The sequence below is a fragment of the Halichondria panicea genome, chromosome 8 (genome assembly GCF_963675165.1).
Source record: "Halichondria panicea chromosome 8, odHalPani1.1, whole genome shotgun sequence".
Taxonomy (NCBI): domain Eukaryota; kingdom Metazoa; phylum Porifera; class Demospongiae; order Suberitida; family Halichondriidae; genus Halichondria; species Halichondria panicea.
Window position 1 is genome coordinate 6,268,469 of NC_087384.1, and position 13,770 is coordinate 6,282,238.

General features: G+C 41.2%; 1 protein-coding gene across 3 annotated transcripts in view; it reads left to right on the forward strand.

Annotated features, from left to right (window-relative positions):
• LOC135340375 (unconventional myosin-Ic-like) overlaps window positions 1-13,770 on the forward strand; it is a 55,351-nt gene that overhangs the window by 27,873 nt on the left and 13,708 nt on the right. For 2 of the 3 annotated variants that reach the window (XM_064536707.1, XM_064536706.1), the window contains exons 10-28: window positions 267-662; window positions 882-987; window positions 1,575-1,806; window positions 2,009-2,085; window positions 2,227-2,435; window positions 2,661-2,858; window positions 3,035-3,128; window positions 3,375-3,442; window positions 3,503-3,577; window positions 3,711-3,949; window positions 4,243-4,296; window positions 4,661-4,706; window positions 4,836-5,276; window positions 5,755-5,858; window positions 6,208-6,325; window positions 9,506-9,588; window positions 9,837-10,763; window positions 11,152-11,244; window positions 13,477-13,608. In XM_064536707.1, the coding sequence (XP_064392777.1) occupies window positions 267-662; window positions 882-987; window positions 1,575-1,806; window positions 2,009-2,085; window positions 2,227-2,435; window positions 2,661-2,858; window positions 3,035-3,128; window positions 3,375-3,442; window positions 3,503-3,577; window positions 3,711-3,949; window positions 4,243-4,296; window positions 4,661-4,706; window positions 4,836-4,874 (1,833 nt within the window). In that variant the 3' untranslated portion in view covers window positions 4,875-5,276; window positions 5,755-5,858; window positions 6,208-6,325; ... (2 more) ...; window positions 11,152-11,244; window positions 13,477-13,608. Of the gene's footprint in view, window positions 1-266; window positions 663-881; window positions 988-1,574; window positions 1,807-2,008; window positions 2,086-2,226; window positions 2,436-2,660; window positions 2,859-3,034; window positions 3,129-3,374; window positions 3,443-3,502; window positions 3,578-3,710; window positions 3,950-4,242; window positions 4,297-4,660; window positions 4,707-4,835; window positions 5,277-5,754; window positions 5,859-6,207; window positions 6,326-9,505; window positions 9,589-9,836; window positions 10,764-11,151; window positions 11,245-13,476; window positions 13,609-13,770 lie in introns of those variants that run through there. The other variant, XM_064536708.1, reaches the window with a different exon arrangement.

Here is a 13,770-nt window from a genome sequence, read left to right on the forward strand (position 1 = left end):
CGTAAGAGGTCAAGTGGGGGGGGGGGGTCTGGTTTAGTTGCTATGGAGTTCTCAATGTGTATATCAATGTTATAAGCTTCGTGTGTACGAGACTGTGTATATACAGTAACAAGCTTTAGCCTGTACATACACATATAAAATGATACGTATTTTTGCCAAATAAGGTATAAAATTCATGCTCGGACAATTTTCTCTTGATTTTTACTATTATAAATAGCGTGTAGTTACAGTGATGACAGTGTTTAATGTACTCTCTGCTCTTACAGTGGGAGCCTGTGGAATACTTTGACAACAAGATCATCTGCGATCTGGTGGAAGAGAAGCACAAGGGCATCATGTCCATTCTAGACGAGGAGTGCGTACGCCCTGGGGACGCTACCGACGACACATTCCTCGAGAAACTAGTGACGTCAATCGGAGAGCACAAGCACTTCATCACTCACCAGATGCTCGACTACGAAGGGAGGAAGACGATCGAGCGGAATCAGTTTCGATTGCTTCACTACGCGGGGGAGGTGACCTACACCACTGTCGGGTTTATTGACAAAAACAACGACATGCTCTATCGAAGCTTAAAGGAGGCGGCTAACATGAGTGCCGATCCCATCGTCAGGGAGATGTTTCCAGAGAGCGAGCTGCTCTCTCAGAAGAGACCCCCCACAGTAAGTGGGTGTGGGGAAGGCCGTGCATGGGGACGGGCTACATGTACACACATAGTATTGGAGCCATTTTAATGTATTGAAACATGTACAGTATTTTGTGTGCAATGGTTCAGCTTAAAGCTTTATTGGTAGCTACTACTATATACGTGTGATGTAATGTTGTTGTTAATATAACGGTCGATATAGTTATTAGTATTTGACAATCGATATTTTCTCCAGGCTGGTACTCAGTTTAAGGACAGCCTGTCAGAGTTGATGAAGATCCTTCACTCCAAAGAGCCCTCCTATGTCCGTTGTATCAAGCCTAACGACAGCAAGATGCCCAGTAAGTATTTTCAAGTGCTTATATTAGTAATAAATCCCAGGACCCTATGAGTACTATTGACTGAGCACAGAACTACTAAGAACGTTTTTTTTTTGAGTGATCAATGCAATACTGAGTGTAATAACCTTACGACCATAACTTTAGTTCCGTTGGTCCAATAACCCGTAGGATTTTTTGAAAGCTTACATTGAGCTTGTTTAATAAGATGGTGCATTAAAATCAAAAGTCTGTTTTGGGCTTGTTTTTGACAAAATACTATGGGCTATAATTATGTCGCGTTCAAAATTTGAGAATTGAGCATACTATCTGAACAGGCTACTTCTAAGCTTTCAGAAAATCATTGAACTTGTATTTCCAAAACTCTAGTTATAGAGAGCCGACTCTAGTACTCTCAAAATACAAAATAATTGTACTCATGCGCATGCATACATGCTGCGTTAATTTTAATTTACAATTTTTTGAAAGCTTAGACTTTTGATTTGATACATGTACACCAGCTCTAAGCTTACAACCTAAATATATACTGAGTGTATTTTATCATAACTACCATAATTATTTTGACTCCTCCCCCACCACCCACACACTAGACAAGTTTGATGACAAGATCATTCGTCACCAGGTCCAATACCTCGGCCTCATGGAGAACCTGCGAGTGAGGAGGGCAGGGTTCTGTTATCGCCGAACCTTTGAGGTGTTTCTAAAACGTTACAAGTGTCTGTGCCCGGCTACCTGGCCTGAGTGGAATGGGCCTCCCAAGCAAGGGGTGGAGTCTCTGTGTCAGCACCTCGGCTACACCTCCGACCAGTACAAGACAGGACGGTGAGTGGAGTTGAAATATACGCTGTATCTGAAATAATGCGATTATTATAATTATCTCGACAAATAATAATAATACAGTTTGTTTCATTTTTACTCACAATTGTGATATGTTGTTAATTATTATGCTTCTTTGATGCTTCTTTGATGCTTTTCTAGTAAACACACACGGGCTTACAATGCACACACCTATGCACACACACAGTACAAAGCTGTTCATTAGGTTCCCAGAAACCCTCTTCAAAACTGAGGACCTCTACCAACAGAAGAAGCATGACCTAGGTAAGTGAACTCTAACCTTTTACGTTTATTGATCACAATTTTTTTTCTTTTTCACACTCATAACTAAACAATACTCTACCTACTCCCCCTCCCACACACACAGCCACACCCACACACCCACACACACACACACACACACAGCCACTATTATCTCTGCCAAGTGGAAGATGTACGTCAACCGTAAGAAGTACCAACAGCTGCGATGGGCCTCCACGGTGTTTGCCACCAACTGGAAGAGACTACAGGTCCAGCGCTACGTGGCCAAGTACAAGAAGGCCGTGTTTGTGGTCCGAAAGTTCATCATAGGGTTCATGAACAGAAGCAAACCAAAGTGCGAAGAGAACATCTATGTGAGTTTAACATTTATCGTAAAGGCTGTTGGTATGACTTCAAGATCCTCATGCCTGATTGCAAACGTTAAATCTCAAATTTTCTGTTGATTTGGCTCATTCGTAATTTAAAGATTTTTTCGCTCACACAAATTGTAGTAAAATACAGTCACGTATGACAGGTTAATTATGCTCTTGTAGTAAGCTCTATGTGTTTAAAACCCCTCCCCCTTACCACACCCACAGTTCCTTGACTTTGTGCGAGTGAACTACCTGATGAAGTTGTCCCGCTCGCTGCCCTCCAGCCTTGTGGCGTACGATGAGAAATGGCCCGGAACTCGTAGTCAAGCGATGATGGAAGCAGACCAACATCTCAAGGCTATGTACCGACTGCATCGTACCAGAAACTTCATGAGGAAGCTAACTAAAGAAGACAGGACTCAGGTTAGAGTCTGGGGGAGTAGAAGAAAATATTTGTTTGATAATAAATAGTTGTTTGAAGGATTTTATATGTGGATCGCAGATAGTGAGGAAGATGATAATTATATATGTGTGAGCAGTTAGTTTCTATATATTTATGCATGCATATGACTTGTACTGATTGTCATGTGACTGCACAGTACACGCTCAAGTTGGCGGCCAGTGACTTGTTCAGAGGCAAGAAGGAAACCTACCCAGCCAGCGTGGCCAGGCCCTACCTCAACACCCATCTCTGTGAGTAGCACCAGTCACACTGATACAGTCCCTGTGTACTAAGGGAGACTCCACTGATACAGTCCCTGTATACTAAGGGAGCCGCTAAACTCCTGTTTTGCAAATTACATGAATTCGTGGGTGGACACTGAGAGCCTCTGCACTTGACCTTTGTTTGACTATATATTATTGGTGACCTTTATGAGCTAATGAACCATTGAGCTAATAATTGTTGTGTTTTAATATTTGCAATTTTTGTTCTGTTAGCTCGTGAAGATATGCGTTTGAAGGAAACCCACTTTGATGTCAAGGTGCCCAGTCCAGGGAAGCTCAAGGTACAGTCAGTATTTATTTGAGGGTGGATGCTTTTAGCAACATTGTCTTCTTGTTTGTAGTTTTCTCTGCGAGTTGTCAAGTACGACAGACACGGATACAAGGCCAGGACAAGAGCTGTCATCATCACTGAGACGGTAACAACATTTTCCAAACACCCACTCACCCCCTCTCCACACACACACACACACCCGCTCATCCCACACACACACACACACACCACCCACTCCCCCCACACACACCCACAACGCATTCACACACAACCCACAGAACTGCTTCTTTCTTGATACCAGCAATTTCAAAGTGAAGGAACAGTTTCCCCTCAGTGACATTTCCGCTATCTCTGTTAGCAGCCTGAGTGATGGAGTGATGGTCATCGGACTACCCACGGAGGGACCCAATGCAAGAGGTGACCTCATTATCAAGACTGAGCAGGTGATTGAGCTCGTCACTAAACTGGCTCTGTTTGGAGGGAAACTAGATACTGTCAAGATTGTCTCCACGGGAACGTGAGTCACTGCATTTCACTGCTTATTATTTCCTCGAGAAAACGAAAACTCAGTTGTTAAGACGAGTCATGTGATAGCTAGGTCATATATTACTATAGATATCAACTAAACAATGAAACGTATTGTTGTACGAACATTTCACTCTAATAGTAATAGCTTGCCGCTAGCTAGCTTTCACTATTCGATCCTATAGCTGCATGCATGCACTGTGCGTGTGTACTAGCAGTGCATGCAATAATGTGTAGTCCAGTGCATGTATACTTGTGTTAACTCGTGTCCTTTTCTTTGTGCAGTATTGTCCACCACATGCCAGAGCACAAGACTGGCACCATCACATTCCAGAAAGGGTGAGTCAAATAGGACACCTGCGCATGCTCAGCTTACAGCTTGTGCGTCAACGTGCACCTAACCATTGTCACAGTATATTACTGCATGCGTGGGGGGAGGGTCATTACATGTACCTCTCTCGCTATTTTGATGGCTTTTGCTCAATATTATATATAGGTGTGTGTGTACGTGCATTGCCTTGGTATGCTACAGAAGCCTGTTAGTCAGCTGCTTACAAGTTAGTACATATCATACACTGGTATATGGTTATCAATAGTTATCTATTACCCTCTTGCAATTTTGATGGCATTCACTCAATATGTGCTTTTCATAAAAAAACAACAGTTATCATTGGAATGAATATGTGTATATATCTATTTGCAGAGACTTTGAATTTGCTGGTAAAGGGAAGACAGGAAACATGGAAGTGGTAAGTGCTTATAATTAGAAGACACAGTTTTTTTATACTTAGGATTCTGTATGTAATGGCCGCACTCTATCACTTGCTGTTGATGGTATTACTTGTGTCTGAACTGATTGTTTGATTGTCTCCATGCAGATCTCCCCCACACTGTCCTCACCTTCACCAAGCCGGTGACATTTAGAGAACACAATCTTCATAGTGCGTATAGAGGACTCGTGTTAATTAATTTGTTGTCAATGATTAATTAATTTTGTGCGTTTAGTTTTCATTTTCGTAGCTAGTCTAGTAATACATGAAAGATTTTTATAACTACCATTCTTGTAAAAATTATAACAACATTAATAATTATTGTTATTTAGTCGAGGGCGTTGTGTGATTGAAGTAAAACTAAATTAATGTATGTCCATGTCTGGCCGGCCGGCTAGCTCGAGGTCTGGGTTTGTAGAAAGAAAGGTATATTGGCATCAAGACGACCCCGGGCCGTAGCTCTGACGGCTCAGTGAGCTGAAGTGTCGATTGATAGAGAGGGGGAGCCACTGCTCTCGATCTCCAAGAGGATAGCTGACAAGAATCAAGGTGAGTAAGAAATCATGAAAATTCATGTTTGTAGATTTTTGTACAAAAGCTTGGTTACTGTTTCTAGCTGATACAAGGGAGGCAATATTCGTACATACCTCATAAAACACACTATTAAAGCCGTACCATTATCAGTAAGCCAACTGTTTTACACTATTAAAGCCGTACTATTTATATCAAATAAGCCAACTGTTTGTTTATTTAAGCCTAACACAAGTTTTTGTACCTCACATAATATTGCATACTTGTGTACTGTGTCCAGCACATTTATATTAGTATGCCTTCACAATGAGATTTGACTATTAGATACCTAACCAACTTTGCCTGAGGGATGATTGTTTTTAGAGATAATTAAATAGGAGCTTCCAATTTTCAGAAAAGAAATGTTTCGTTCTGTCACACTTACATGTAGGAAGTAGTTTGTTGCGATGATTTACTGCTTGGCAATTATTTTATTTCCCCTCTCTCTCTCCTGCAGCCACTGAGCGGAAGCTAGGTATGATCTTTGGGGTGACCATTCCGTGCTGTCTTTCCATCTTTTCTGTCATCATCTTCCTGAGGCTTGGCTTTGTCTTGGGACAGGTGAGCAAGTGTGTGAGAGTGTCTGGTTGAGGCTGGTAGGAAACCTTGGGTACAGTACATGGAAGTCAAGTATGACTCTGTGTCACTAGATAGTCTGTATACATGTAGGTGTCCTTGAATACAGCAATTGTAGCTTTGAAGTATGAAGTATGCTCTGTATATCATTAGATAGTCTCTATAGGTGTCCTTGAATGCAGCAATTGTAGCTTTGAAGTATGAAGTATGTTCTGTATATTGAATACAGGAATGAATGTAGCTTAGAAATATTTCTGTACAGTTTTTCTTGAGTTAGATTTAGTAAAAATACAAATTGAGAGACAATTATTGACCCCCTTCTCCCCCTGTCCAGGCTGGCTTCTGGGAGACCATAGCGATGCTCATCCTAGGCTACCTGGTGGTCATGCTCACCGTGCTCTCCATCTCTGCCATAGCAACCAGTGCCACCGTTGAGGGTGGAGGAGTTTACTGTATCCTAACACTGTTACAGTAACTATGTACCTCAGAACACCTGCCTTCGTGTATCGATGTGTGGTTTTCTTTGTGGCTCTCTTGTGAGTGTAGTGCTCGACTTCATGGTTGATTTCCCGGGATCCTAGAAACTTATAGGCTTTCCTAGTGTCTGTATCGTATAATTTGGGGGGGTAGGGGGGAGAAGGTAAAAATGTTGTGGTTGAAGCTCGGAGCATGAATATTTGACCCATAAATGAAGCGATCATTGACCACTTTTACTTGTAGTGCAAAGTAGCAACCATGAAAATAATATCAAAATTGATTCCCTGAAATTACCCGCTATATCCGAATCTTTTTTCCCTTTTACTATGTACTGTGTTTTATAGAGTACTCCTTTTCTTTAACATCTAAGCGACCATTGTGCAAACAACACAACTTAATGACCATGATAATAACATTGTGATACTTATACGTGCCAAATAAATACATTTTGAAGTGCTTAACAACTATGTGCTCTTCTATATTGCCTAGGGTTATTTTGCAGTACATTATTATTGTCTCTATATATGATATTGTATTACGGGTGAGATATTCACCAGTCCCACGATATGAATGATGCCATTGTTAGTCCTCACTGGCGTTGCCTCTGGAGTCACCATCTCAGCAGGATGACCTCCCTCACACGACTCTTGTCTCCCTAGTGGGAACAGAGCTGTCGGACGTCTTCTTGGAGCCTGTGATCGTGCTTCTGAAAAGCGTCTTCGAATGCTGTTTTCTGTGCTTATATGTCTTGTAACTGCTCCTTCAGAAGCAGCAGTTGCTGTATTTGAGCTGCTTGACGAAGAACTACTGTCTGAAGTTTGTGAAGACATTGCATGTGGTAGCTGCGAACAAACTGCTGTGCTCGAGGTGTCACTGTCGTCTTTGTCAATGGAGGCAGATGATTTAAATCTTTTACGATGTGGAGTGCAACTGTTAAAGTCTGTGGACTGCTCTCTCGTTAATGGAGGCACTAAGATGGCATCGTCTTGTGTGGGTACATTTTCTGCTCCTTTGGATGACTCTGGCTCTAGCTCTGGCTCTAGCTCTATCGGTGGTTGGTAGGAGGTGGTGGTCATTATTCCAGGACAATCGTTGGCTGGACTACTGCTCACAAAATACTTCAAGGTGGTACGTGAATTCATTTAACATGCACTTATGGATCTGTGAATAGATAAATGGTAACAGTTGACATGTAGTTTACTTGTTCATGTTGTTAGAAACCTATACCTATAGTTACTACAGTTTGCTCCTAGTAATAATACAGTTGAGTGTTAATTGTGACCACCCTTAGTATAATATTTACTATTCTTGATGCTTGCGAGGCTGTATTTTAATTTGCATGCCACTAGCTGTAAATTTCTGCTCCTATGCTGCATGTACTTTACCTTTCTCTCCAGGAGTGAGGGTGTGTGTTCCAATGCCGTGCTGTTGCAGTATATAGTGGTGTCCTTAGCTTGTGTTGACTGCAACCTGGAGTAACTCATTCACACTGACCACTGGTAATAGAATTGGGTCTTTTATAGTCAGCTTGAGTGTAACTTCCTGCCTGGCTGATAATCGGAATTTCTTCTATTTTTGGTTGTACATGTACATGTATATGAATTTGAATTACGTCAGGTCCTGTCAGGTAGTTAATTTTACCACATGAATATATATACAGTTGTTGTGCCAAGTGTAATTTGGAGAATCCCTAGTTGTACATTAGCTTTCGGTAATTTGGTATTCTGGTATTTAAGGTGTTGACACATGTAGTTAGGTGTCAGCCTTCAATGTTATGGATGCTAGCTGTTGTTGTACATGGAATTGCCTTGTTTTACAACAATGACCCCTCTTGAGATAGCTGTAAAATGTTCTGCTCTTAAGTTGCATGCACTTACCTTTATTTCTGGAGTAAGGAGTGAGGTGTGTGTTCCAACTGGTGTTGTTGCAATTAGTGGTGTCCTTAGCTTGTGTTGACTGCAACCTAGAGTAACTCATTTACACCGACCACTGGCTAGCAACAGTTCCACTTTGTGTGGTGGTAGTTTTGGTCCTCGCTTTATATTGGCTCGAGGAAAACCTTTAAGTTCTCTGTGTGCCTTGTGTATCTTGATATGTTCTCTGTGTGCCTTGTGTATCTTGATATGTTCTCTGTGTGGCTTGTGTGCATCGATATGTGTTCTCTACCTAAAAACATAAGAAACACAAGGTACCTTATGTTTCTTATGTTCTTTGAATGCCATTAAGTCGTTAGTGTTAATTAATGGGGAGTCTATGTTCAGTCATGGAATTGTCCAGCTAGAACTATATATGTCTCTATTAAAAGTTAATTTCAAGTTCGTAGAATGACTCGGTAGTGGTAAACAACTACAGATCCTTGTTACCTGTAGTAAATTTGTGATCAGTGTGTAATTATCACTGTATGACACCAGAGGAGGTAGGACATGCAGGATTAGATTGAGCACTTTAATTACATTCCGTTCACGTGTAGGCCTAGGTTTCTTAATGCTGAGTCAGCTAATTAAGTGGAAAATTAAGCCTAATTGCTCCTGCGTGTCGTACCTCCTCTGGTATGACACTGTATCACTATGACAGTCACCAGGAGTGCAGGAATACACTCCTGCAGTCACTTATGTGTATGTCATAATGTTTTGTGTGTTATATTTAGGCTGTGTAGATGTGGTTGTTAGGGGATTAATGGCAGTGTAGATTAATTAAGGGGGAATTTTGAGTTATGTTCAGTTAGAATTTTCCAGCTGATTAAATTGTAACTATGTTGGTTATAAGGTTCTATTAAAAGTTAAAGTAAATTTATGTTCAGGTTTCTTGAATGACTCTGAAGAATGTACTGTCGTGTTGTGCACAACATATTCATGATGTCATTAATACAGTGTCTGTCATACAGTGTATAATCGTATGATGTACTATTATTGTACTGGAACTCGTACAGTGAAGCAGTGCTATTAATCACGTATCTGTGCATGTCGTCAAGGCTGTAATTGGGTGGGGGCTTGTTTTCGAATAACGGTCGCAACTAAAATGCGACATGTATTAAACCTGCACAAAACTGCATCATAAACGATTATTAACAATCAATAATAATGGTTACTTGTGCAATAAGGATTAATAGCATGTATGTGTACGAATCCTTAACGCTGATCATTCATGATAAGCAGAGCCCTTGGTCTGGAGTTCAGTGGTTCTGTTGGTATCATCTTCTTCGTTGCCAACATATTTGCCTCAGCTGCCTACATCATCGGTGAGTGTCTCATCCTAATTAAGCCGTTATGTAATTACCCCAGGTTTGGTTTTGTTTACATATCTTCCCACAAGGTTTACATCATGATCAATTCCTAACCCCCCACAAGCCAATAAATGTTGGGTCATAGTACCTGACCTCCATGCATTCCCACCTTTCGTCTGCTCTGCTAGTTATAGCACTATAGCTGCTCCATTGTCTAACCTCACTGTGTGGCACGTAGTAAACTATTTTATTTTCTGCTACAGATATTCCAAAACCGGTGCAGAAACAATGGTTCGGACTAAACCTATCTGCCACTGTGCGGTGTGGACTTTCTTCCACGCCTGGCGATTACTGGTGGTTGCATGGGGACGGACATTAAGTTATAGTTGTGACACATGCACAGTGCCACATGGGATATATTGGCTCAGTAGTGACTTAGGCCGAGGGCCGCAGGCCTCGAGGGAAAAGGCACTACCGAGCCAATATATCCAATGTGCCACAAGTGAGCTGTGTACACATCACTCCTTTTATAGGACAACTAGTTTCAACTACTTGTGGTGGCTGTGGAATGCACCAGACGCATGAAAAACGTTTTCTGCCTACCACTGAATCTGTTTAACAGTGTTATACTATAAAATGGACTGTTTCCCGTTACTGGGTGGAGGGTGGGCTTTAGGTAACTTCAGCCATACTATGCCAGTATCTAGATATTGGCACAGTTCAAGGACTTCAGCCATACTATGCCAGTATCTAGATATTGGCACAGTCATACTATGCCAGTATCTAGATATTGGCACAGTTCAAGGACTTCAGCCATACTATGCCAGTATCTAGATATTGGCACAGTTCAAGGACTTCAGCCATACTATGCCAGTATCTAGATATTGGCACAGTTCAAGGACTTCAGCCATAATGCCAGTATCTAGATATTGGCACAGTTCAAGGCTTGACCTGTGCCATATGGCAGATATTGGCACAGTGTTTCCATTGATCTGCCCACTCAAAATGCAACAATAACCCATTATCCTTCAGGCGTCATGGCACTGGAAATAACGACTGTATGGATGGCTCTGTTTGTACCTTGCCGTACTCCAATTTCAACTTAGATCCAAACACCTACCTCTGCTGTACTGAAAATGGAGCTAGCAGTATTGTGAATGCCCAATCTGTTGATTGTCAAGAGATTGCAGGTTTGTAAGAGAAGTTTGGTTTTGTTTACGTATCTTCCCACAAGGTTTACATCCTCTGAAATAACACAGCCAATTAGCCAATTAATGAGTTCAAAGCTACTCTCTTCATGTGATTAACTCCTGTTTGCATACCTGTACATCCTTAATGAAGGCTTCTACAGACTGTGTTTTACGGTCTCTTAAATACAACACTATAACCATGAGTAGATGAATACAACACTGTCTGATTTTTATTTTATTTTACAGCCCCAGCTGTCTTAAAGGGGAGCATTTGTGTAAGAGCTAGAGTCTTGTGATAGCAAGGTCACCTTGTTCAATGTAGTTAGTGTGTGTCCCTCCCCACACGTACACACACACACACACACACACACACACACACACACGGCAGATGATTGTGGTCTCCCTGGCAATTACTGGTTCAACTTCTTGTACAGGACGGCTGTTCTCTTCTTCTGTCTAATAGTGTGTCTTATTGGAGCAGGTGAGAGACATTCAGCATTGTATCACACTAACAGTGGAGCCTCAAAAAAATTATTTTTGAGAGTAACTGGAAAGAGGTTGTTCTTTAATTGGGGGAGCTAGCTATAAAATGATGTCATTAAACAGTCCCAATTATAGAGAGGTTATAATTTTCTTTGTAGCTGGTGATTCTTTAATACCACCCACTGTATTGCTCTTACTAGCTATGATATACTGTATCCGACTAGAAAAACATTTGCAATGTGAAAAATTGCTAGGATTGGCCAGGGGAACCACAAAAAAGCGTGGAAACAAGAAATCCGACGAGAGCATAACTCCAATCCGTTACAACGTCAATCACATGTACTGGTTGTTTTCCCGGCCAATAATTATAATAAATTTTTACTGGTGGGGTGATGACCAATCCTTTTATTATACATCCATTTTGGAATGTGCGCATATAATCATGGTGATTTGTGATGAATTGATGTTCCTAATACATGCAGTGTTGAGCACAGGTACACACAGTCCATCCATGCGTAGTAACATGCACGGACCGTACTGGTGACCTGCATGGAATGATGTGGTGGATGGAAGCTGGTAGAGATGGATCTGGAACAAAGTCTATATACTATGTATTGTACATGTTTATGACGTTGTAACGGATTGGAGTTATGCTCTCGTCGGATTTCTTGTTTCCACGCTTTTTTGTGGTTCCCCTGGCCAATCCTAGCAATTTTTCACATTGCAAATGTTTTTCTAGTCGGATTCCCTTTCTTTTTCAATACAAGTGGAACGTTAAGAGGCAGTACAGAATTTCAAGAAGAGAAGGCAGGACTAATCAGATATCTTCTCAAATATCTCTGGACTAATAATGATAGCTTGATATGTTGAATTTGTGAATCAGTATTAAATGACAGCCATTTTAAGAGCATGATATATATTATAGCCAGAGCATATAGCATGCTTGTCAGAGAAAGGGAGCTAGAGCTGAACAGTGTGAAGAAAAGCAACACCTCCAGCTCTGGAAAAGCACTGCACTGATTTTTTACTGAGGCGCACGGTTTCTTAGCCACGCCTATCTATTATTTGGCCACAACACAATGGCTGAGTCATTAAAGATGGCGGAATTGTCTAGGTAAGAGAAATAGAGACTGAGAGGTCATCTGCCTCGTGGAAGCAATCGCAAATCTGAAGAAGCGCTTTGTAATCCAGGTTGTAGTCGTTTGGAAACCCTGTGCAGAATGTCCTGGAGAGGGCTGTACTTGGAGTAAATGCTGGGCAAGAAACTTACTCACTTACTTACTTACTTAGTCAGTCAGACAAAGAGCGGTGAAACGTCGAAATAGTGCAATTTTTAAAATGACAATATTCATACATTTAAAACGTTCATGGATTATGAAATGAGAGATACGAAGAGAGAAAAAGCTAAATAAACTATCTGTCCATTCAGTTTCTTGATGTGGCCTTTCCCTGCAGAGATAGAACAGTTTGAACAAGAGTCAAAATAAGTGAAATATTGCTAAACACGGGCAAACCCACTGCCAATCCTATGTAAAACCTACTGGTTTTACTAATAGCAGGTAATTTCCATTGGTGCAAATTTTTTTACAAGCTACCCATTTGAATTTTAAATATTCGTACAGCTCAGGATAGTGACGTTGAATCTATTGCGGTAGAATACTTTCTTAGTTTAATTTTTTTATGATGCTCTTTAATACGAAATATACGAAATAACCCGCTATACGGTAAACATTTTACCAACTTTTCTGTTTCTATAAGGAACTGTTTTCCTGCAGGGATGTTTGCTAAAGCTACGTTTATCATATTCATATTCTGTGTGTATATCATGTTAGTGCTTGCATTCTGTATGTGATGCTGCTGTGCTTGTGTTTTTCTCATTAAAAAACCATCCCATAAACCTAAAAACTGTATTGTTAGGAACTGTTGGGAATAGTAGCTGCTCCTGTACACAAATGCTAGTTTCCTGGGCTAGTTCCTACACTATCCTGATATAGCACCACTAGAGTAGGCCCAGGTAGTGGGTGATTCTGGTGAGCATTAGCTGGCAGGATGTGATTAGAGATTGTTCACCTACTATAGTTGCAGTATTGTGTTTCATGGTTTGTTTACATGATTGTATGCACTACTAACCCTAACCCCTCTAGACACACACACACACACACACACACTACTGTATACCCCCCCCCCCCCACACACACACACTGTATACCCCCCCCCACACCACACACAGTCTAACGTACTATACTATTGACTACACTAATCAAGGCTCTGGAGTCTTGCAATTGTTCTGTTAGCTCGTGAAGACATGTGTTTGAAGGAGACCCACTTTGATGTCAAGGTGCCCAGTCCAGGGAAGCTCAAGGTACAGTCTGTCCTACGTATGTGCTTGTGTTGACTCGTGTCCTTTTCTTTGTGCAGTGTTGTCTACCACATGCCAGAGCACAAGACTGGCACCATCACATTCCAGAAAGGGTGAGTCAAATAGAACACCTGCTCAACTACAGCTTTTGCGTCAACACATGCA